This window comes from Stegostoma tigrinum, chromosome 37 (genome assembly GCF_030684315.1).
Source record: "Stegostoma tigrinum isolate sSteTig4 chromosome 37, sSteTig4.hap1, whole genome shotgun sequence".
NCBI classification, from domain to species: domain Eukaryota; kingdom Metazoa; phylum Chordata; class Chondrichthyes; order Orectolobiformes; family Stegostomatidae; genus Stegostoma; species Stegostoma tigrinum.
In genome coordinates, this window is record NC_081390.1 from 13,280,379 (window position 1) to 13,305,495 (window position 25,117).

The following is a 25,117-nucleotide window of genomic DNA, read 5'->3' on the forward strand; positions in this document are numbered from 1 at the left end:
TCTGGATTGACCATAGTTCTCTTCAACTCCTCTTCGGCATTTAGACATGGCCATTTGCTTGAAGCACACACATTGTGTTTGTTATGTAAGTTGTTGACAGATGCTGAAGTTGTGATGTTGATGTAGTCTCTGGTGCGACTGTAAAGACTCCCTTGTCTGTTTAGTGTTCACGACTGTGATAGGCTGCGTGGCAGTCTCTGTGGTAAACAGCAATGCAAGCCAGAGAAAATGTAAGTTTTAGACGCAGAGCTGATGTGCTGGAAAACAATACAAGCCACAGGAGGTTGACAGAAATGTAAATGGAAAGAGATTGAGGACTAAGAAAGTAATCTAAGAGGCATCTTATATAGTTGCACGAGATGTGACGTTGCACACCAACAGACTGGGCAGACACATGAAAGACTTAACTCTCTGAGAGCTCCAAAGTGAAGTGTTGTAGGATTGAAGTAGTATGGGAAATATTCTGAAAACAGCCATGGTAATGTGATGATTATGATAATGCCCATTTGATTGGAGGAAGGGTGGAAGAGGAAAGTGTCTGTGGTGCATGTTGCGATACGGTGGTGATACAGGAGTTGTATGAAGGCCCAGAGAATCAAGCAGTGACATGAGTTTTCAGGTAACTGCTCTGGCTTTCATTTCAGGAGTTGATGCCATGTAGGTTTTGGGAAAGGGCGGGGGCAAGAATTGGCAGCTGTGTAGAAATGAGTTAAGGTTAGCTAATAATGAGATGCAAATACTTGGAAATAAGATACAAAAATATGGTAGTTCTCCTATAACACAATAGTTGCGTTCTTGTGAGACCTCACACTATAGAAAATCAAGTTATAGGAAAATCGCTATATCTGTACAGCAGAAAGTTCAGCATCCAACAGTGCCCCCTATTCATCAATCATGCTACAGGTAATTTGCATTAATGAAACACACTCTAGTAGGGCTACCTGTAGAAACTGCTGGGAAAGCCCAGCAGCATCCATGGAGAGAAATCAGAATTAACATTTCAGGTTGACTGACTCTTCCTCAGGATGGAAGTAAGATCGTCGTTGCTCTTTATTGAGATTTAGCACCCACCATTTAAACCTTAAGTGGGGGAATAGGAAATATTTTTCTCCAGGTCAGAGATCTGATTTCAATGTATCTTCCCAACTTTCTCACATTGTCTACAATACTTAAGGCAGCAGAAAACGGTCTGTCTTTAAAGGTAGTATACCTCTTGTCGTCCTCTTATTTGTTTTAAATGAGTCAATAATTATTTCCTGCATAATGAAAACTTAATTAGTCAATGTAGCTAAATGTATTTTTGTCCAAAACAAGTGAGCTTACTAATAGCTAAATGCTATTAACATTTTAAATGTAACTTTAGTATCCTACAAATGTGTAGCTGTACTTAAATTACAAAAGCAAGTGAACATTTTTGAGAATCATATTTGTTTATTGTCAATATCAAATTATAAAGAAAAGAATGTAATTGTAACAGCATACAGTTGTTTCTCTTTGAACAATAATACAGGTGTCCAAATAACTACAGAGTATCAGAAATTTAAAAACTGTGCGTTTGCAGATTTGATTTGGTATTTTACAGCAACATTTACCTGCATAAATATTTCTGTGTCTCACTTTACTGAATTCTCATTATATAAGTTTGCTTTTCTGAATAAACTCAAAAACAGAAAACGCTGAGGTAATCTGCTAAACAAAAATTATTTCATGATGATAAGATGCACCACTTTCAGATGACAAATAGCTTGAGATCAGTTACAGCTTTCATTTGGGCTGAATTTAAAAACTGTCAGAATAAACTAAAGAATAAACAAGTTATGCAATTTGAAGTTTTCTACAGAAAACAGCCAACATAGTTTTTACCTCATCCTTTCATTCTTCACCAATGCCATAATTACTGCCAGGTGAATAATAAATTTAACTACTAGAATATTCACTGTCAAAATCAAAACTTCATTGTTTCATTGAAAGATGTAAAATATAAATCATGAAAAGACAAGATAGTTTATGACTAACAGCTTGATCAAAACATTTTCAAGGCCATGTCATCTACTCTGAACATGTTTATATTTGCTGATTTTTTTTAGTAGCAGATTGACAAAAACAAATGAAAAACTAAGTACAGGATTCTTAATACAGGGTTTGGGGAGGAAGGAAAGAGAGGTTATTTATTTTCAAATGGACAGCAGTTCCTGTTCGTAGATTTAACAAAGGACTTTTTGATCCCACTTATTTTCATATTAATGAAAGCATCAATGAAAATCTGGTGCTTCTGGGAATGTGCAACCCGAACGCCTAATGATAACATTTGCTGCATAATGGCCAGCTTGGATGCATTTTTCAAGAGGTTGATCATGAACCAGTTGTGACAGAAAACCTAGCAAGAAAATAGTAAAAATCATCCACAGGTAAGAGTAATAAAAACCTTTACACTTGCAACTAAGTACACCACATCATTTTTACACAAAAGCATGAAATACAAACTATTTTCCACTGATAAAGTTAGCCTTTGTAAATTCTTGGTTCCTCCTTTTGGGTAGAGATCAGGTTATCAAACTTGAAAAGTATGAAGAAATTGCAGTCTTTTTCACAAATTAAAAAAAAGCTAATTTGTGATTTGTTTCTGTCTTAATTAACAGTGAAACTGTTGAAACTCAGCTTTTAGGATGAGACAATGCATGTCAAAATTTAGGAGGAAGGTACCCTGATTCCCTTGATGTGTAAATGGATGACAAAACATGGCAGTGCTGAATTAGATTTCAGGTGGTGAATTCCCTTATCATTAAGATTCAGTGATGCTCAGGCTAGAGTAGAAAGATTAGGACAGGACTTGATAGTGTTGCCTCCCACAGTTCAACAGTTTGCCAACACTCACTGCATTGAACAAAAACAGAAATTGCTGGAAAATCTCAGCTGATCTGACAGCATCTGTGAAGAAAAATAAGAGTTAATGTTTTGGGTCCAGTGAACTTTCCTCAGAACAGGACAGTAGTTCTGAGGAAGATTCACCAGACCCAAAACTTTAACTCTGATATTTCTGCACAGATGCTGCTGGATTTGCTGAGCTTTACCAGCAACTTCCATTTTTGTTCATGATTTACAGCATCCACAGTTCTTTTGGTTTTTATTCACTGCATTGAAGATTGCCCACATAAGCAAGGAAAAAGAACCTGCTGGTGCCTGTAGGTGCCATGCTCACATTCTGTTAATTATTTGGTGGAGAGGAAAATGAAAACAACAATATTGTCCTTTGTGCCTTGTGAATGGTAGCATGGGATTTCTCTTCAAATGTTAGGGACATCTTTATTTCCTGTTGGTCATTGTTAAATCTGCTTTCAAGTATTATCTGACATTTTTAAAAATGTCAAAATACTTATTAATGATTTGGCTAGAGCAAGAATAAATAATTAGTATGTTTACATTCAAGCAATCACAGATTTAAGGGAAGTTTAAGTTTCTTCAAATATCTCTTTCTTTCACCCCACCCCCAACGCGCACATGCCCACACACCATATCTATGTTGAGATAGGAAGAAACCTATTTCCCTCTGGGAAGATTAGACTAAATACTAATTGGGCAAATAATTATTTCTCCTAATTTTTTTGGATGAAAGGAATAAACTGTGATAAAAGGTCAGATTTTAAATGTTTATGTTTTTGAAGCATCATTTACCACCCGTTTTCTTTATTGAGTAAGTATAGCCATGAAATGATAAACTGGAGCTAAATTTCTCTACTCTGACACATGGCTGAGTACCAGTTTCCTACTCTTGTGATTAAATCAATACAGTGTTTGAGTAAATACAGTTAAAGCTTTATTAGAATGGTGCTTATTCTGAATTGGCAACACGTTGCTTTGGTGACAAGCAAGCCCAACGTACACCACAGAAGTGAGGAATTCTGTGACACTTAGGCCCATATACTCTAATGGAGCAGTATCTGAGCTGCATGTTGGGACCACGTGAAATCACCAATGCAGGAGACTGAGAGAACTGCCTGGGAAACTGAACTACACTAAACTAGCACCAACATTTTTTTCCCTGTGTTACTATCCTCGAGTTTCATGTCTTCCGTGCAGATATTCCACATCTTAATTGCAGTTTAATGACAAATTGAGAATGCCTTTCTAATAGGTAAGGCAAATGGAAAACAACTAAAAGAAAAGCCAGTAATTTTATTTTTCCACTCTGATTTCAAATGAGCACGGGCTTTGGAAAAACCAAAGCTCCTCAGAACATTTTAATTTTCCAAAATATTAGAAATAGTACTTTGGAAAAAAGGTAACATCAAAGCCGTGAAAAGGGGAAACAGGATAAAGTTGAAGAATGGAGGGAAAAGGAAATGGCAGGATGCAGAGTGATGTTTACATTTTTATTTGCATTGTGATTTACATGCTTATTTTAATATAAATTATCTCACTGCACCACCTAAAGAGACGAGAGATCTGACTAACATTTACCCATTAATCAAAGCACTTAAATATTATCATTTATCGTATTTCTGCTGTTGGAATCTTTATATATGCAAATTGTCTGCGATGTTTTGCTGTTTAAAAGCATAACAACACACTTTACAGCCAATAAATGCAGTTGGAATGTTTTTAATCAAAAGGTTCTATTATTCGTTGAAGTTATTTTGCATAGTAAGTTAGTTTAATATACTTTTTTCAAAATGATAAACTAAATAAAGTTATAGAACTGCTTGATCCACAAGCTGACCTGAACGGCTTGCAATTTAAGAACTAATAGATTTCCTATCTTATTGTAATGAATTCAACTCAATAATTTTGCATCATTTGACATAAATATAGTAACCACTTACAAAGAAGCTATATTTTTGAGTGATCTATTGTAATCCTCCAGGGAAATTAGTTCTGCATTACAAGTATAAATCTTTGCCTTGTGTTGGCTTCACATGGAAGAAGAGTAGCATGTAAACTAGTAAGTTTTCTGTAATTTATCCTGACAGTCTTCAGCTAGTTCTCTTGCTTCAAGAATCTTCGATCCCATCGAGTCTGTGCTTAGAAGTGGCCTGAAATTCTGATGGACGCCCGACATTTATGCAAACTCACAATACAATGCTTATGGTATATCTTGCATTTGATAAATAATATTGCATTAAGGGAGCTCATAAATTTCATTTCAATCAACTCTCAATGAAAATATACATCCCCTTAAGGGATTAAAAACAGCAAAAGAAAACTGATCCAACTATGGCTGATAAGAAAAAGTTAAAGATAATTTCAGAATAAAGGAGAAAGCTTAGAATGTAACTAAGAGTTATAAATCTAAGGATTTGAAGGAAGAGCATAAAATTGAGAGAGAAAGTAGAAAACTGTAAAAACTTCAATTCATATGTAAATTGGAAGAGATTGGCAGAAGTAAATATTGGTTCCTTCAAGGCAGAGACCAAAGAACATCCAAATTAGGTACGAAAACACATTTGCATCTGTCTTCACAACAGGAGAAAACAAAATATATCCCAGAAGCTGTTGGGAAACATAGGTTCTGCAAGAATGAGTGTTATGACTTCAACTAAATATCCAAGGTACATGTCCTGACGAGATGACAGATGATTAGAGGCGGCAAGGTTGCCTTGTTAGCAAGAAAGGAAAGGAAATTCATAACAAGGAGCGATATAGGAATCACAAAGGAGGCAAGACCCTGCTTGGAGGTGTGTAAGTCGTCTAGTAGTAATCAGGATGTGGGGCAGCAAATAAATCAGGAGATCTAAATGACATAAGAAAGGGACTACAACAATAATCATGGGGGTCTTCCAGTTGGTAGTAGATGCCAAGAAAAGGAATTCACGGAATGTCGAAAAGATTTTCTTTTGGACCAACTTGTGATAGACCCCACTAAAGAACAGAAAATATTGGACTTGGTGATATACAATGAAGCAGACTTGACTAGGGAGCTTAAGGTATAAGAAACCCAGAGGTCAGCGACCATGATAAAAATTCACTCTGCAGTCTGAGGGAGAAGTTTGAATTAGATGTAAGAATATTATAAATGAGTAAAGGTAACTACGAAGATGGGAGGGAGGAGCTGGCTGGAGGTAAGTGGAAGGGGAGCCTAGCAGGGAGACAGTGGAGCAGCAATGGCAGGAGTTTTTTTGGGAGCAATTTGGGAGGCTCAACAGAAATTATCCTAAGGAAGAAGAAACATACTAAGGGGAGGGCGATGCAACCATGACTGACAAAGGAAGTCAGGGACAGCATAGAAGAAAAAGAAAAAGCATACTATGGTGGTGAAGATTAGCAGGATGTCAAAGGATTGGAAAGCCTTTAAAAACCCGCAGAGGGCAACTAAAAAGGCAATAAGGGAGGAGAAGATGAAATATGACAATAAACTAGATAGTAATATAAAAGCTTTTTTTAAGATATCCAAAATGTAGGATAGAGGCAAGAGCACAACATTGGGCTATTGGAAATTGGACTAGAGAAGTTCGGAATGATGAGTGTTATCCTTTTAATGTGTATTATTTCCAAATTTTAACAGCACCCCCCCATTTCTGGATGTCAGATAATTTCAAAAAGGGGATGGAAGTTTTTTTTTTTAAAAATTGCTCTAATTCTAGCAACACAAATGCGCACCAGCATAGAAGTCATTTATATTTTTATAAGGTTAAATATTTCCAGTTTCAGTTTTGGCACAAATCAGATTTATGCAGTTCATTGGAGCAATGAGAATAGGAACATAATAAACATGCAGTGCTCATGTTAGAACTGCATTTTTCACAAAATGACAATTTGACATACAACTTATGTAGCAGCAACATTTACCTCCCACAAAGGCATCACCAGCTCCATTAGTATCGACAATCTCATCTTGTTTAATATCTAGGACAGGGAAGGCTGTTACATTGTCAGCTGTGAGAAAGAAGGAAAATCATGTAAATGGATTATGTATTATATGGAAAATAGAGATTAAATCATATTGATTTGTTATTTTAAAATATTAGTTTTGCTAATTCAAAGGCAATAATAAAAGATGTTTAAAAACGTTAATGCAAACGTATTAACATTCTTCTGCGATTCAACAGTAAACATCACCCTGTGGAGTCTGCTTATATAATGATACAGGACAAAGATAATAAAATGTGGAAAATTGAGTTAACTAGCAGCCAGTTTCATTATATAATCCCAGAAGACAAACTAAACCAGGAATACAGAGGAGATTCAACTGCACATCTCTGAAACAGAAAACATGATCATCAAATATCCAGCCAGCTATCTTGGTTTGCAAACAACGCTATCTCAACCCAACTGCAGACATAACACAGATGTTGTGATATCTTATAAAATGTTGATAATAAAAATGGTGACGTCTTAATAATAGTAAGATCTACTAACAAAATTTACAAATTGAATATAGGGCAATGACACACTAAATCACAAAATGTAAATAACAGATTCTTTTACACACATTATTTGACCATTGTCTACTCTAACTGATGCTCTGACACATATTAAATGCCCCTATTTGATGATAATAAAGAACAAAACATGCACAGTCAAGCTGATTAACTGACTAACAATGTTTTCACACCTGGCTAATTATATTTAATGTGCCTGTAATCACAGTTAACAAACATTTGTTTTCAGTTTTCAGGCAGCAATTTGTCAAATTTCAAAAATGGTCCCCCATCCCTCACATCCACCAAAGAAAAGTGAGCAGTAACTTGACTGTTCTCAGGTTCTCTCCAATGCTGCTTTTCAATCAATTTTAAAGAAATACTGGGTAATGTCAAAGCACTTACTGCAACTTTACACATGGGAGCAAAATAAAAGATTTTCCTATTAATCAGTTCTCCGCTATAAACTCACTCGAGCCCAGAGTTCCCTTGATTACACTAATTTGGAAACAGCTTCCCTGAAATGTCTCTCTTCTACTCTTGAACTTCATCTGTTGTGACGTTAGAATTTATCAAACTAATCCTTGAAAAGTATTTTTGACTTAACGGAGGTTTACCACCCACATAATCTGTTCCGTTTTATACATTTCTGTTCTCATCCCTTTGGCTCCCTCCCAAAAATATACAAGGTCTTTGGGTCGTCCTTCTTCATTTTTGCCATCAGTGTGATATCAGCAGGAAAATGAAATGCTTTTGATGCGTGGCATGTGTTACACCAGAGGGAAACACAGGAACCAATTTTACCTACAGCAATGTATCATAACTAAATGAGACAAATGACAAGGTCATTCTGAAGATGTTGGCTGAGAGATAGCTGTTCACTAAGAAATTAGTAGAGTTGTGCCTTTTCTCTTTAAATTATGCCATGTTATTTTAATCATCCAAAGAATAGACACGTTCTCCATTTTATGTTTCACCTGAAATTTAACACCTCCTTCGAACTGTACTGAAGAAAACAAAACTCAAGCTGATAGAAGTACCTATCTGAATCAGAATATAGGAAATCTACAATTACACAAAAGACGACACACCACTAGTCAAAAACCAGTCAGCATGGTTTTATAAGTTTCTCCCATGTCAATGAATTTTTTGAGGGTGCAGCAATTCAAATGGATCAGTATAAGATTTAAAGTTAACACTGATCCATTGACTTTGAAAGACATTTCACAAATCACCAAATGAGGGTTTCAGCATTGGGACTACTACATTTCCTATTTGGACTCCATGGTCTGCAGCAGTTCAAGGCAGCAGCTTGTCACCACCTTCTGAAGTGCAACTAGGGACAGTCAGTGACATCCATATCTCATGAGAATTTAAAAAAACAGTAATGGCCCAAATTTAGAAACACAATGATAACTGGTTGTTTTTTGATGATACTAAACAAATCACAGAGTGTTGGGAGGAGGAGGTTGCAAGAATAAGAGTGAGAGAGACTGCAAAGAGAGAACAGTTTTTAAACCAGTCAACAAATAAATGTGCATCTAATTGGGAGCCAGGAAAACTTGAAATCTATTTGATAATGAGTTCCTTGCAAATGAATATAGAATCTCTAAGATTGTGGAAATTCATGAGTCTCAATATCTGAAAAGATGTGGTTGATTTGACTGTACATTGTATCAACTGTTGAGTTTAAGTTTGAGCTTGCGATCTAGGATACAGTAAAAAAGTGCAGTAACTGCCTGCTTAAAACATTCCAGCTTTATAAGCATGTGAAGAAAATGCACAGTTGGAAGGTGTGTTTAAGGTGTTGATCTTTTTGTGTAAAAGTGTCTTTTTTGATAAAAATTGCTGTCCTACTGAAAATGAATGAACTGACACAATGCTCCCCAATAACCCAATTTTTAATCTGGATTCCAATAGGTTACCACAATGGTGTAATTTACACAAAAATTAAAATGTCATGCTGAAACTACATTACCTGCTATATGTACACTTCATGAGCAAGAGAATCAACTAATTAGTAAATAATGGTCTCTCTAGATTAAATTCCCCGTTGCAAAACTGAGAATTTTAATAATTATGTCCCTTGGCTTTGAAACATGCAAACATTTAGAATAACTGTTTTGCAAAGAACGATCATCTTAAGCATTAATGATTCACTTTCCCTTCCCAATATCAGCCAGTGTTTAAAATTCATCTATTCAAGATGGTAATTATTCATGCTACCTGCTCTTGATGATGAGGAATATGTATTGTAAGTTTATGAACAACTTCTAACTCCAAGGATGAGCAGGAAACTGTGGTCAAACTGTTCCTCTCTGGAAATCTATTGTTTTGTGCCTGCACATTTCTGCAGTGAGATTTTTAATCATAGGAAAACGTTAACATGCTGTCAGCTCATTTCTGTCATACAGAATTTTAAAATAACACTGCAGATAACCAGAGTTCTAAAACTTAAAACTACAGATGACAACAGCATGAAGTCTGCAAGAAAAGTGATTTTATGTAGCACCAAATTAGAAATGGGCAGCTGTTCTGAAGTTGATGTGATGAGTAAAAAAAACTATAAAATAACTCTTATATGCTAAAATACTACATTGGTGTCAAATTTGCAAGGTATTGGGGCAAATATTTTCTAATATTTCATTTAGGTTATGAAGATGCAAATATAGTAACAACATAAGTGAATTATACCATTCCCTTGGTCACACAAAGGACACTGGATCATCATGTAGGTCAGCACAACAGTGAGTACAGCACGAGAGAGCCAGCTTTGACTCCACCCTTGGGTGACTGTGGAGTTTAGAAGTTTTCCCCATGCCTGCATGGGTTTCTGCCAGGTGTTCCCGTTTCTTTACATGGTGTAGGTCAGATGAATAGGCATGGTAAATGTCAGATTATTGGGATAAGGTGGGGGGTGAGTTTGGGTGGCATGCTCTTTGGCAGGTTGGCGTGGACTCAATGGGGCGAATGGCATCTTTCTATATTGAAAGGGCTCGATGATTCTATGTGTAATTTTGAGGTTCATCAGCAACATTCACTGTCAAAATATTTGGCATGTTTCAATATTGGATTTTTAAAGTAACTTCTCCCACAAAATTATTCAACAACCGTTTCTGAAAATGTACCTTCTTATTGTGGTCCAGAAATTTTCTGCTTTCTATGATGGAAAAATTCTACGTGATTAGAGGGAAAAAGGCAGGACAAGTATAATGAGCAAAATGGTTTCCTTCTCTGTTGACTCAATTTATGATTTCAACTTGTCCTCAACAAATGTGAGGAATGATCGACCACAGTACTTGCAATATTTGTTTAAGGTACTTCTGTTATGTTCATTAAGCTTTTTGAAAAATCAGATTGGCAAACTAGATTAGGGGCAGCATGGTGGCACAGCAGTTAGCACTGCTGCCTCGGTGCCAGAAACCTGGGTTGGATTCCACCCTCCGGCGTCTGTCAGTGTGGAGTTTGCAAATTTTCCGTGTCTGCGTGGGTTTCCTCCAGGTGCTCCAGTTACCTCCCACAGTCCAAAGATGTGCAGGCTTGGTCGATTGGCCATGCTAAGTCGCCCGTAATGTTCAGGCATATGTAGATTAGGTGTGTTTATCGGGGGATGGGTCTGCCTGGGATGATCTGATGGTTGGTGTGGACTTGTTGGACTGAACGGCGTTTCCACATTGTAGGGATTCTATAATAATAATTCACAGACCACAGGAAACAGCCCTCCCCTTCCGTCCAACTCCATCCCTTCATCTAATCCCACCTCTTGGCCTTTTGCTCTCCGATGCTGAACGATCTGCACTCAGTAAGGGACATGGTTTATCACTTTAAGCCTCCACTCAATGAATTTCAAGTGTGACGTGACACTGAATTTTTCTTCTATCATCTTCACTTCCACGACCCACTTCTCTGGACAGGAATCCTCTCCCTGCTGCAGACCCTTTCATCCGTCTCCAATACTCCCCACCACCTGGACCTCTTCTTCTCATCTTTTATCTATATTTGATCTCCTCATTAAGAACTGCCAACATGAAATTAGTTGCCTTCATTTCTCTGCCTCCCCCCGCCACCGCCGCCCGACCAGCCCACTCTAACCAGTCTCCCTCTGACCTTGCTACACCCTGTTCCCTTGGGTCTAACTCTGACTTTGTTATCAAACCTGCCAAGAAAGGTGGTGTGGATGTCGTCTGGCACATTGACCTCAACTTGATAGAGGATGGCCACCAATTTCCAAATACTTCCTCCCGAATCCTCCAGGCCATGATCCCATTAGTGAGCATCAAGGTATTATTTCCAGGATTATCAATGACTTCATTTCCTTTGGAGATTTCCCCTCCACAGCAACCCACCTTACAGTTTCTCCAACCCCCATACAGCCGCTTCCATCTCCTTCCCAAAATCCACAAACAGAACTGCCCTGACAAGCTTGCTGTTTCAGCCCATTCCTGCCCCAGTGAACTTACTACCTCTTACCTCGACTCTATTTCTGCCCCCTTGATCAGTTTCTTCCAACTTTACATTCGTGATTCTTCTGACGCTTTACATCAGCTCCATAATTTCCAGTCTTCTGGTTATAGATGCATTCTCTTCACTTGTGCAATCCTCTACTCAGCCATCCCCCATCAGGATGGTCTGAACGCTTTTTGCTTTCCCCTTGAAAAGAGGCCTAAAGAGGCCTGCACAGTCTGTATCCACCACCACCCTTCCTTCACCCGACTGAGCTTGTTCTCACTTTGAATACACGTCTTTTAACTCATCTCATTTTCTTCAAGTCAGAGATGACCACGAGTTCCAGTTATGTTGGTCTCTTTTTGGGGAATGTGCAACATTCCTTGTTCCAATCTTGCTTGTGCCCTCCACTACAACTCTTTCTCCAATACATAATGATGTCCTTGATGCTGCTTCTTGCTCTTGTCCAGAACTTGAAAAGTTCATCAGCTTTGCTTCTGATTTCCTGTTTTCTCTCACCTTCACCTGAATCTTCACATCCCTGCGTCAACTTCATTGCTTCCATTTGAGGACAGGCTGTCCACCAATATCCGTTACAAATGCATTGACTCCCATAGTTACCTCAATTACACTTGTTCACACCCTACATCCTTCAGGTATTCTATTCCATTTCATTGTCCCAGTTTCTCGGCCTGTATTGAATTTGTTTTGATGATGTTAGCTTCCACTGGGATGCCTCTGATATGATCTTTTTCTCAACTAAGGAATCACCCCTCATTGTGGTGTCGCACATTTCTGCCATCACAATATCCCGTCCTTCTGAGTATCAGCAGCGTTCTCTTAGTCCTTACTTCCCACCCCAGCCATCTCCACATTCAAATGACATCCTTCATTATAAATGTTAACACACTCTCTCTCTCTCTACAGACGCTGCTAGTACTGTGTTTCTTTCAAATTTTCAGCGTTCACAGTATTCTATCTTTACCAATATGTTATCTACTTAGTACGAATGATAACACATCTTCTAAACATGTGGAGCACATCCAAATTGTTGTTAGGGGAGCCCTTACTGAACACACACATGGAAATGATGTCATGACTGCAGATAAGAAATATCACAAAGCCTCCTAATTCTTCCAATTCTTAGGCTGCGCCATTCAACCAAACTCTCAAATTTTCATAGCACACTTTCAAATTACTTAACACAAGTGTAATCTTCTGGTTCATGCTAATACATTTTTCATGCTGTACCTATTTAGAGTGCACAGATGTGGTTAGCGATTTTTAAACTAAAATTCTTTGATGAGATAGGGTATCACTGGCTAGGCCAGAAATAACTGCCCATCCCTAATTGCCCAAGAGGGTGACTAAGAGCTAACCACATTGCTTCCGAAGTCACATATAGGCAGATCAGGTAAGGAAGATGAATTTTATCTCTCGAAAGGACATTGTGAACCAAACAGAATGTAAAAGACAAAAGAGAATCATAGAATCCCTATCCTCATCAAGGTCTGCATCAACCCTCCAAAGAACATCCGGCTCAAACACAGCTCCCTAACCTATCCTCATATCCCGGCTCATCCACCTAGCCTGAACATTCCTGGAAACCACAGGGCCATTTAGCATGGCCAATCCATCTAACCTGCACATCTCTGAACTGTGAAAGAAAACCAGAGCATCTGGTGAAAACCCACGCAGGCAAGGAGGACAGAATGTGCAAACTCCACACAAGGCTGGAATGGAGCCTGGGTTTCTGGCACTGTGAGACTATCAGTTATGCAATTTGCTCTTCATCATTTTTTCAAAAAGCTGTTTGAGCGACTTCATTACCTCATCTGTGTTGTTTTGTTAATGACAATTCCCTTGCCTGGGTAATCAGGAATTCTAACTGGCATTTCCTGATGTCAGTTTCCTAGGTACTTGGTTCATTTTTGATTTGAATGTTCTCTACAGTCATTTCTGAATTGTTGTGGTTTTACTTTGAGTTAATCGAAGTGTGAAGTAGAAATTATTACTAGAAGAGTATACCCATTTGTCGTAGTTCAAGAAATTTTTGGAAGAATATCTTAAGGCATAGAACAGAAGTCCTGGTGAAAGTTTTGTAAACATAACCCTAGTTTCTGATAGAACAATTTCATTTGTTTTTGCTTTGTCTTACTATTGATTGTAACATATAATGGTGTAGCCTAGGTGTTCATTTGGTCAACCATGGCTGTATCAGCTCTTTGAAAGACTCTGTTGCATTCACCATCAAATGTTTTAATCTTCAAGTATTGATCAAATTTGTCAAGAAGTTCTGGTAATGATTCACTTATGGCATCCTTTCAGATAATAAATAGCTTTCAGGCAAGGAGCTATCAGTAAATCATTACCAGAATTCCCAAAATAGTGCTGATTTTGTGATGTCCTGCTTTGGTGTTGAAATTCTACCATTTGTAAATTTAAAGAATTAATAAACATCTGGTTACACAGAATAGAAGGAATATTCTAGAAAATGCAAAACATTTTGTACATATCTTTGATTCATGTAAGTCAATACAATGAGTAAATTGTTTCAATTCAAGATTAATGAACTAACCTGTGTTTGTCCAGATCAAAGTATATTGTCTAATTTTCATGTAAATAAAAAAAGTCACACCTTGTAATAGGAATAATTTAGTTTTAAATAGACCCAGGCTTTTATTCTATTGCCTATGGTTCAAGGGCAGCATGTTCCTGTTAGATTGCAGGGTGAGGCTGCTAAGAGTAGGGAACAATGGATGAATAAAGAAAGTTGAGGCTCTAGTCAAGAATAAGGAGGCAGTATGTGTTAGGTATAGACAATTAGGATCAAGTGAATCTCTTCAAGAGTATAGAGGTGTGGGAGCATTCTCAGCAGGGAAACTATGAGGACAAAAAGGGGATATGAGGTCACCTTGTCAGGTAACGTTAAGGATAATCCAAAGAGACTCTAGAAGTACGTTAAGAACAAAACAAGGGAGAGAGTACACCCCTTTAAAGGCAGGCAAAACCATCAGATTTTGGACAGATACTAAACAAATGTTTCAAGTCAATTTTTACTGCAGAGAAAGACATGGAGGCTAGGGAACTCTGGGAAATAAACTGCTGTCTTGAAAACAGTTCACAATACTAGGGGGGTGGTGCTGAAGGTCTTTACAAAAAAGAAGGATAAATCTCCAGTGTATCCAAGGATGTTGTGGGAAGTTGGGCAAGACATTGCGGAGCCCCAGCAGAAATATCTGTATCATCTACAGCTACGTGTGAGGTGCCAGAGGACCGAAGGTGGATAACGTTGTGCCTTTATTTAAGAAAGGCTGTAAGGAAAGCCTGGGAACTATAGACGTGAAGTCTGACATCAGTGGTGGGTAAGTTGTTGGAGGAGGTTCTGAGACATAGGAGAGGCAAGGACTGATTATGGATAGTCAACAAAGTTTTGTCCAATGGAAATCTTGTCTTATAAACCTGATTACATTTTTTAAAGGTATAACTAAAAAGACAGATGAGGGCAGAATGGTAGATATTGGATTTTTGTACATGGACTTCAGTAAAGCTTTCTACAAGGTTCTGTATGATAGGCTGATAGTAAAGTTAGATCACGTGGGATTCAGAGCTTGCCAACTGGACACAAAATCTGCTTGATGGTAAGAGATAGAAGTTGGTTAGGGAAGGTTGTTTGTCAGACTGGAGGCCTGTGACCAGAGGTGCTCTGCAGGGATTGGTGTTGGGTCCAACATTGTTTGTCATTTACATAAACAATTTGCATGAGTCTGTAGGTGGTATGATTAATAAGCTTGTGGATGACACTAAAATTGATGGTATCATGGACAGTGAAGAGGCTTATAGAAGATTATAGAGAGATCTTTGATCAACTGGGCCAATGGGATGAGGAGTGGCAGATGGCATTTAATGTAGATAAATGAGAGTTATTAAATTTTGGTAAAATAAATAAGGGCAGGACTTATACAGTTAATGGTAGGGTCCTGGGGTGTGTTGTCAACAGGGAGTTCTAGGGGTTCAGGTACATAGTTCTTTGAAAGTTACATCACAGGTACAAGTTGGCTTGGTGGCACTGAGCACTCTTGCCTCCATTAGACAGATCATTGCATATCGGAGTTGGGATGTCATATATGAGCTTGTACAGGATGTTGGTGAGGCCACGTTTGGAGAACTGTGTGCAGTTTTGGTTGCCCGGTTATAGAAAAGATATTATTAAATTGGAGGGGGTTCAGAAAAAAATTACAAGGACACTGCCAGGACTAGAAAGTTTGAGTTATAAGGAGAGGCTGTTTTCACTGGAGCACAAGAGGTTGAGGAGTGACGTTATAGAGGTGTATAAAATCATGAAGGGCATAGATAGGTCTTTTCCCTAGGGTTGGGCAGTTCAAAATAAGGAGGCATATTTTAAAGATTAGTTGAGAAAGGTATAAAAGGGGCCTGATGGGCAACCTTTTCACACAGAGGGTGGTTCTAGTGTAGAATTAAATGGCAGAGGAAGTGGTAGATGTAGGTATAGTTACAACATTTAAAAGACACTTGGATAAATACATGATTAGGAAAGGTTTGGAAGGATATGGGCCAAATGGAGGGAGAGTTTAGTTTAGGAACATGGACGAGTTGAACCAAAAGGGTCTGTTTTCATCCTGTATAGCTCTACGTATACAGTTTATTTTATTTAACATATTTCAAAAGAATTATTGTAAATTCAGTGTAGAATTTCAACAAGAACGTAAGATTTCTGTGACAAAAATTCAAAGGCTGTACATTGTCAGCAGTTTGAATTCAGAGTTTATACATCAATTTTTGCCAATTTAAGTTTTGTACTTCACAATTTTTAGTATGATATTTGAAGTTACAACCATTTCAAATATTATTTAATTCGGCTACAAAATGAACATCACACTGAAGATAAACAGCTAATTTAGTTGTCTCTGGTGAAGATAATTTGGGTAAATTAACAGGGAATTCATCACTCTGCTTGACTCCAAGAAAATCTGCATTTAATATACTTGTTCAAACTAATTGAATAATTTTAGCTATTAATTAGCATTACATGAATAATTTTATCACCCAGTTTGCAAATTTCACCATGACTGCCAGTCCTCAACCATTAATGCCAGTTTGGCAGCTGTGTTTGGTTAGTGGATATGGGAGGAAAAATGAGACATTTCACTCAAGGCATTTTTGGCTTTAACTAAAACAAAACTGCTGAAGTATTAAACAACCACCACAACTTGAAATCACCAAACTTGTGAAATTAAAACAGTAAGAAAATATGGGACATGAAATGTCAGGAGGCACAACTTAATTTAACAATAAATTTTTCAAAATATTTTTTCATCTATTATATCCTGTACAATTTGAAGTTATGACAGACATATCAATTTTAAAGTTAGTATGCAACTTAAAACAAATTTTGAAAGTGTACATATCACTTTACGCACATAAAGTCCAGTTGAACATGGGGCCATTAGATCAGTTCGGCCAACATGCAGCATAATATTTCCAGTTGATGTGCTATTATTAGGATCCGGTTACATATGAGAATTACAGTAGTGACTGCAGCAGCATGAATCTGCACCTGAGAAGTCCTTCAAGCTCACCGTTTGCCACAAATATAAACTGCTCATTTCCTTCTGCTAGCTTAGTGTATCCCTTCTGACCTGCACTATAGCTATTGGATACGTAGACTTTAAAAGGACCTGTTCAACTGGAAGTGCTGCTAGCAGTATAAAGACATGGCAGCGACTGTTCAGCAATTGTCCATCTACGGCTTCCTCCTCAGTCTGAATGTGCCCTATAAAATGCAACACTGACTCCATCATAGAGCACTCTTAATGTTTATCAACCTCTACATCAATGGAGCTTTAGAAATCTATTGCAACACACTATCGATCCACTTTTAAACATGTGACAATGCAATTCAGCGATATCAATTAAATTGCTGTCACTTGTCTCAACTGTACCTAACTTCAGAGATTAATTCCACAGGTACAGTTTGTGTAATTATTCATGAAAGGAGGGAGAAAGCAAACAGGGAATTATAGGTCAGATAGACTGAATTTAGGAAGAGCAAAAATATTAGGATCAATTATTTGAGATGGTGCGACAGGGCACTTAGAAAATAATATCTAGCGAGCAAAGTTTTTAAGAAAGACATGTTTAATAAATCTATTGAGGACTTTTTTGAAGGTGTAGACACAGGAGAATTAAGGGGAAATTATTAGTATAATATACTTAGATTTTCAAAAAATATTTGATAACATGAAATGCAAGAAGTTGTGACACACGATGAAAGCTCATTTGATCAGGGCAACTTATTAGATTTATGATCAGTAAACAAACAGAACAGAGCAGATTAAGTGAGCCAAATGATGTGTTGTAAAGATCAGTTTGGCCTCAGCCGAAAACAACAAATGCTGGAGATCACAGCGCTTCAGGCAGCATCCCTGAGAGAAAACAAGGTCACATTTCAAGTCTAGATGACCCTTCATCAGAGCTGACGTGAAGTGTGGAGGATGCAGCATATCAGCAATAGTTGAGGGGGTGCAGGAGAAGGGTGGTAGGGAGGGTGGAGTGCTGGGGGATAAAGGACATTGATACTTCAGATTAAGTGATCGGAATGTGAGAATGGCACAACAGTGGCATGTCTAACTGCGAGACTGGAAAGAACAGACAGTCCCACTTTAAAGGGGCAAGGGGAAAGGGGATCGAGGAATGGTGACAGTGAATGTAACAAGTGAAGCTAAAAGAAAGGTAAGGAATGGGGATGAGTTCACAATGTGGAAGTGTTGAACTTTAATATTAAAGTCTAGAAGGTTGTAAAGTGACCTCAACTATTTACAATCTATATTAATGACTTAGATCGGAAAACCGAGAGTAACGTGTCCTAACAATACACATTTAAATGGAGAATAAGCTTTAGAGGACAGCTCAAAGAGACTGAAAAAGAGACAGATCTATTAAGAATGTGGAAGATGGAAATTATCCACTTCAGTAGAAAAATATTTTCGACCTTTATCGGATTGAACAAATGGGCTGAGGAGTACAGATAGAGTTTAGATGAATGTGAGGTGCTGCACTTTGGTAAAGCAAACCAGGGCAGGACTCATATAGTCAATGCTAGGGCCCTGGGGATTGTTGCTGAACGGACAGACCTAGGGGTGCAGGTACATAGTTCTTTGAAAGTGGACTCACAGGTAGACAGGGTGATGAAGGTGGTGTTTGGCACGCTTGCCTTCGTTGGTCAGAAAATTGACTATTGGAGTTGGAATATCACATTGCGGCAGCACAGGATGCTGGGGAGGCCACTTTTAGAGTATGTGTACAATTCTAGTGCCCTTCATATAGGAAAGATTTTGTTACACTTAACAGGGGGCAGACAAGGTTTACAAGGATGTTGCTGGGACTGCAGGTTTGAGTTAGAGACAGCAGTTGAAAAGGCTAGAGCTTTTGTCCCCCTGTAGCATTGGAAGCTGAAGGGAGACCTGATAAAGGTTTACAAAATTACGAGCAGCATGAATGGGGTGAACAGTCAAGGTCTTTTTCCTAGGGTCAGGGAGCCAAAATTGGAGGGCATAGGTTGAAGGTGAGAAGGGAAAAAGGGACCTGAGGGGGAACTTTTTCACGCATGTATGGAGCGAGCAGCCAGAGGAAGTGGAGGAGGTGGGTACAAAATTTAAAAAGGAATCTAGACAGGCACATGAATAGGAAGGGTTTAGTGGGATATGGGCCAAATGCTGCTACGTGGGACAAGGTCAGATCGGGGTGTCTGGCTGGCAAGGACGAGTTGGCCCGAAGGATCTGTTTCTGTGTTGTGTGACTCTAATTGATAGTAGAAAGGAAGAATGTTATTAAAATCACGACAGATTTGTAAACATTGGCATGTAATGGGATTTAGATGTCTCTATATAGAAAGCACAATGTTAATATGCTGATATGTTTAACATGACATTGTGTAAAAATGAATTGCTGTAAATACTCAGTTGAGAGCAGTTTTGTTGAAGGTTGACCCGAATCATAACTGTTTCCCCTTCTATGTATACTGCCTGATCTGTTGAGCATTTTTCATTTTAATTTCAGCTTTCCAATTTCCTAAGTATTTTAGTTTATTATTATAGGCAAATAGTATGTCAACCTTTATACAAAGTGACTGCAAAATAATAGTAAATCTTATTGGAACTTTAGACAGCCTTGAGACCACATCTGGACCTTTTGATTCCTCACCTCAAGATCCACTTCTCTGAGAGGGCGTGCACTAAAGTTTCAATACACTAGTTCTTGGGATGAAGAAAACATCCTGTGGTGGTAGATGCAACAGACAATGTCATATGTTCTAAAGCTTAAAAAAGATTGACAAGTGATCTCACTAAAATGAATAATGATCAAAGTGTTTCACAGGGTGGATGTTTCACCACCTAAACAGCATAGAAAAATGGGTCATAGTCCCATACTCCAAAGCAGTAAACAGATTGAGGATTACGACTGAGATGAGGAGATTTTATTTTCTACAGAAAGATTTGAGTCACTGGATTTCTCTTCTGAAAAGGCTACGCATGTTTCAGCCAATGAGTACATTCAAAGCAAATAGATTTTTGGACATCAAGAGAATTAATACATATGAAAATATGGCATGGAAATGTAGTTGAGGTAGAAGGCCAGCTCTGATCTTACTGAATGGCAGAGCAGGTTCAAAGCACTGTATGGCCTTTGCTTGCTCCTATTTCTTGTACTTGTTTGTTCAGTTAACTGGAGTACAGGTATCCTTGTAAATAAACCATGGAAAGTTAGTGCACAATCCCATGACTACGAACCATAATCTAAGATTACCTGTACATATACTGAATTTTCAACTGCAACACTGTTTTTGTTGGGGCAGCATGGTAGCCCAGCAATTATCACTGTTGCCTCACAGCAGGATTCTATTCCTCCATCAGGCAACTGACTTTGTGGAGTTTGCACATTCTCCCCGTGTCTGCATGGGTTTCTGCCAAATGGTCCAGGTTCCTCCTACAGTCCAAAGATGTGCAAGTTAGGTGGATTGGCCATGTTGAATTGTCCATACTGTTCAGGGATGGGTAGGTTAAATGTGTTAACCATGGGAAATATAGGATTACAGGGAAAGGATGGGCGATGGGTCTGGGTGGGGCTCTCTTCAAAGGATCAATGTGGACTTGATGGGCTGAATGGCCTGTTTCCACACCATAGGTATTCATTGGAAAAAAGAGATACAGTCAAAAGATGACGGTGGCTGTTTGGAATGTCACACGTAACAGTGTCAGGGAAACTTTAAAAAAAAGAATGGGAATATATGAGGGGCGAACTAAACTATACTCCTCTCAGCAGGAGGCCAAAAATTCTTTCTGGCATGTGTGTTTTCTACTTTCAGGGATATATAAAAAAAAGGGTTTAAAAGTGAGCTTCAAGCTTGGTCTGTGCGCGCTTGTGGCCTGACGCATTGTGAAGTTTTGCAAACAGCCACTTTCTGAAGAAGGGTCCTGACCCGAAATGTCAACTTTCCTGCTCCTCTGAGGCTACCTGGCCCCGCTCTGTTCCTCCTGCTCCACACTGTGTTATCTGACTCCAGCATCTACAGTTCTTACCGTCTCTCACTAAACACTCCTACAATGCAGGTAAGTAAAGGTAGGAGTCTCTTTCTCTCACTGAGTGCTGACAGCCAACCAGAACAGAAGTTCACTCAACTTGCAAAGCCAAAAAAATCACAAAATCTGTTTCTGAATAATTACTGCCAATGCCACAGGTAACATGCACTCAAATGGCTGCCATGCTCTAACATCTAATCTTCATGAGTGACTAGGAGACTAATCTGTACATTATTGTTTTAAATTTTTTGGGCTATTTCCTTATTCCTAACCTGCATGCACGTTTGCTGTGTTATTTCTTCTTCTTGTAATTAACAATGAACAAATTCTCTATTATTAATTCAAGAAAGTTGGATTCTGTTTAAAACAAAATACTTGGGTCTGGGAGAAGGTTTGCACAAGGGAGAGGATTCTTTTCAAATTAACAACTGAGCAGCACAGTGCCAGGGACCCAGGTTCAATTCCACCCTGGGGCAACTGTCTGTGTGTAGTTTGCACATTCTCCCCACGTCTGCGTGGATTTCCTCCCACAGTCTGTAGAAGTGCAAGATTGGCGAATTGGCTGTGCTAAATTGCCCATAGAATTCAGGGATGTGTAGATTAGGTGGATGAGTCTGGGTGGGATGTTGTGAGGGTTGATGTAGACTTGTTGGGCTGAAGGGCTTGTTTCCACACTGTAGGGATTCTAGGGGGGGGCGAAAAACAATACGGAGGCAATTTTATCCCTCATCACCCTGGAGCTTAATAATTTGGTGCATTCAATCTGGATTTGCCACAAATTTGGGAACCTCTCCAAGAAACTGGTCATAACGTTAAGTATAAAATGTAACCAGAAAGGTTACTCCAATAGCCTTGACCATAAGAAGACTACAACTCAAATCCAAGGAAATGATGGCTCAGTTGCATAGTGCCTTCGTCAAGCCCCATCTGAAATACTGAGTTCAGTTACACCAGGAAAGACACTTTGGTCTTTGAAAGGCTGCCATGTTGTTGCTTAAACAAGAAGCAACAATTAAATAGTTTTTTTCCTGTAGCAAAAGCCCTATCAATTATATACTAAATATAACTGAATGTAATGCTCCAGATAGGTTCTTAGCAAGGATCAATGCAATGAAACAATCATTTCTGTTTTGAATGGTGACCCCTTCAAGATAAAGGACAGCAACGAAGTAGCCATTATATGTTCAATACCTCTAACTTTCCGTAATTTAGGTACAATGACTGCTAAATCCCAGGCAACTCAAAATTTGTGTCATTTCAGATCCAGATTTAAGTTGATTGTCACTTTCATATTGGAGGTGCAAACAGTACATTCTAAAATGGTCAATGATTTGCTGACTAGCAGTATTGCAAAGAATTATTTGCACGTTCTGTCAGGGGACAAGATTTGGAACCTTGTGACCAAGCATGAGCTTTCACACCTGGGGCACAAGCATGTAGGGATTTTATACCTGGCTGCAACAGCGCAAAGGGGCACATATGATACAAGAGGAAAATTCACTGGGTTTCTAGTTAACAGCAGTGCAAGTGACTGCATTTGAACAGAGAACTTGGTGATTCCCTGTTTACAAGAACATTGCTTTTTTTTTCAGAGGGCTCATTTCAAATGAATTTCAACAAACAATGCCTTAAGTTACATGTCTTGGCAAGTTCAAGCTGTAACTGGCAACAGAAACAGAAATATGGTAATTAGGAGGTCTGGTTTCAAATTGTACCAGTGTCATGGCAGAGAGACATCAGGGCCACAGCTGGTACTCAGACTGCAGTGTACCTGTGCAGAAGCAAATGAAAGCAACAATTCTGATTTGCCAAGCAATACAAAAATACTTCGTCTCGCTCCCTCTCCTGTTATTACAAAACAAGTAATAAAATAAAAATGTTCACATACGCACAGAACATGGGCAAAATCCCCAAAGTGGCCATATTTCAGAGTTAGAACAATAAAAAATACTTGAGGGAAAGTACAAAAGTTGTTCCATCTGTTGTCATATAGTTTGATTTGGTTAGACGATACAGTATTTTTCACTGGACAACTTTCTCACATTTGCAAGTCAGTATGGGGATGTGATTCCACAGAATGAGGGGGATAAACAAAATCAGAAAATGAATCAAATTGCACTACTCTTGTGCATTTAATCATCATTAGGACACAGGATATTGCACATTTTGAGAAGTTTACTGCACACCTTACTTATCAGGGTATAGGACAGAAACCAAAGATAAAAAACACAATAAACACAATGGACTTGCTTTTAATATTTAACGATGCATAATACCATTGATGATTCTTACAATGCTGCATGGTGTTCTGCAGGTTGCTTCCACTGTCATGATTAAAAAAAAAGGAAACAGCTGCGTCAAGATGTGAGATATTGCTTCAAGAAATAACAACTATACTGGAGAACACATTTTGCTTTGACTATGAAAATATTGTGTATTCTTGATCTGTGCTGTTCACAGGTAAACTGGTTAAAATTATACATCATATACATAATTTCCTTTCAAGGTCAATAAGCATCTTTTCCTCTCAATAGGCCATTTTAAAAAAAATGTCTTTCCCAGCAAAAGACCCATTTCTGATAATCTGATTTCTGCTACGGTTAATATAGAAACATCTTCTCTACCCTCATATGGTACCTGCATTTCATAATGTAATCTTCACTTAAAAATACATTCTGCATAGGAATGTAGATTTCTCTATTTTTATCCCAGGAAACATAATTTCCCCACAGATATGACCTCTTTCCAAGTATCCATGAATATCATTTCTAAGCTAAACATGACCAAAAAGAATTTCCAACATAGTACACCACAAATAGATTCACTGTTGATCAGTTGTGACCAACGATTTTTGTTCTGTGCCAAGTAATTATATGTGCAACTTTTCTTCTGTATTAAAATTTTAAAAATATTACAGTATCTTTGTGCATTCAAATTGTGCATTTTCTGCCCATATAGGAATTAATTTAATTGTAATTCATTAAGTATTTGGACTAGCTTTGGAAGTTAACTACTTGCAATCTAGTGGCACAGTCAAGGCAAAAATAGTTAAACAGACCAGGTAATTTCATGGATCATTTCTATCCTACTTCATAATACTTCTGCCTCAAATAGAAAATCAAAGCAAACATTAAAATACACAACATATTTTCACTAATTTGCTACAGAATAAATTTATGTATCAAGTGATATCTGTAGTTCACCTGAGTCAAAGTTCACCATGAACAACTCAAGAAGTAACTTGGTGTTCAATGATCATATGCTGATGTTACAATGAGCGTTATTCAAATATTTAATGATGTTACGTGGCATAAGAAAAATCGCAAACAATTAACATAACCACATACCCAAGTCCAATTACCAATCAATGGAAAAAAGTTTTAATAAATGTGTTCTCATAAGAAAGAAAAATCAGAAATAATGAACCAGCTGGCAAAAAAAAATGTGGTTTCCAAGACATTGCCAACAATGAGATGTTTAAGTGATAAAGTATCAAACAGACACTTGAGGCTGTACAAGATGTTGGTAAGTCCTCTTCTGAAGGAACTTAGGCGGTTCTGGTTGCACTATCATTGGAAGGTTATTATTAAACTGGAGGCAGTTCATAAAGGATTTTCCAGAATGTTGCCAGAATGGAGGGTTTGAGATATAAAAATACAAAATTTTAAATATAAAGGTTGGGATGTTTTTCACTGAAGCATGGGAGGTTGAGGGACA

The 25,117-nt window shown here is 38.1% G+C and overlaps 1 protein-coding gene across 5 annotated transcripts in view; it reads right to left on the reverse strand.

The window, feature by feature from the left end:
• Nucleotides 1-1,411: 1,411 nt before the first annotated feature.
• Nucleotides 1,412-25,117, reverse strand: part of LOC125467562 (adenosine kinase-like) — a 263,606-nt gene continuing 239,900 nt past the window's right edge. For all 5 annotated transcript variants that reach the window (XM_048563586.2, XM_048563587.2, XM_048563582.2 and 2 more), the window contains 2 exons: nucleotides 6,784-6,870; nucleotides 1,412-2,377 (listed from right to left, as the gene is read on the reverse strand). In XM_048563586.2, the coding sequence (XP_048419543.1) occupies nucleotides 2,253-2,377; nucleotides 6,784-6,870 (212 nt within the window). In that variant the 3' untranslated portion in view covers nucleotides 1,412-2,252. The remainder of the gene's footprint in view (nucleotides 2,378-6,783; nucleotides 6,871-25,117) is intronic.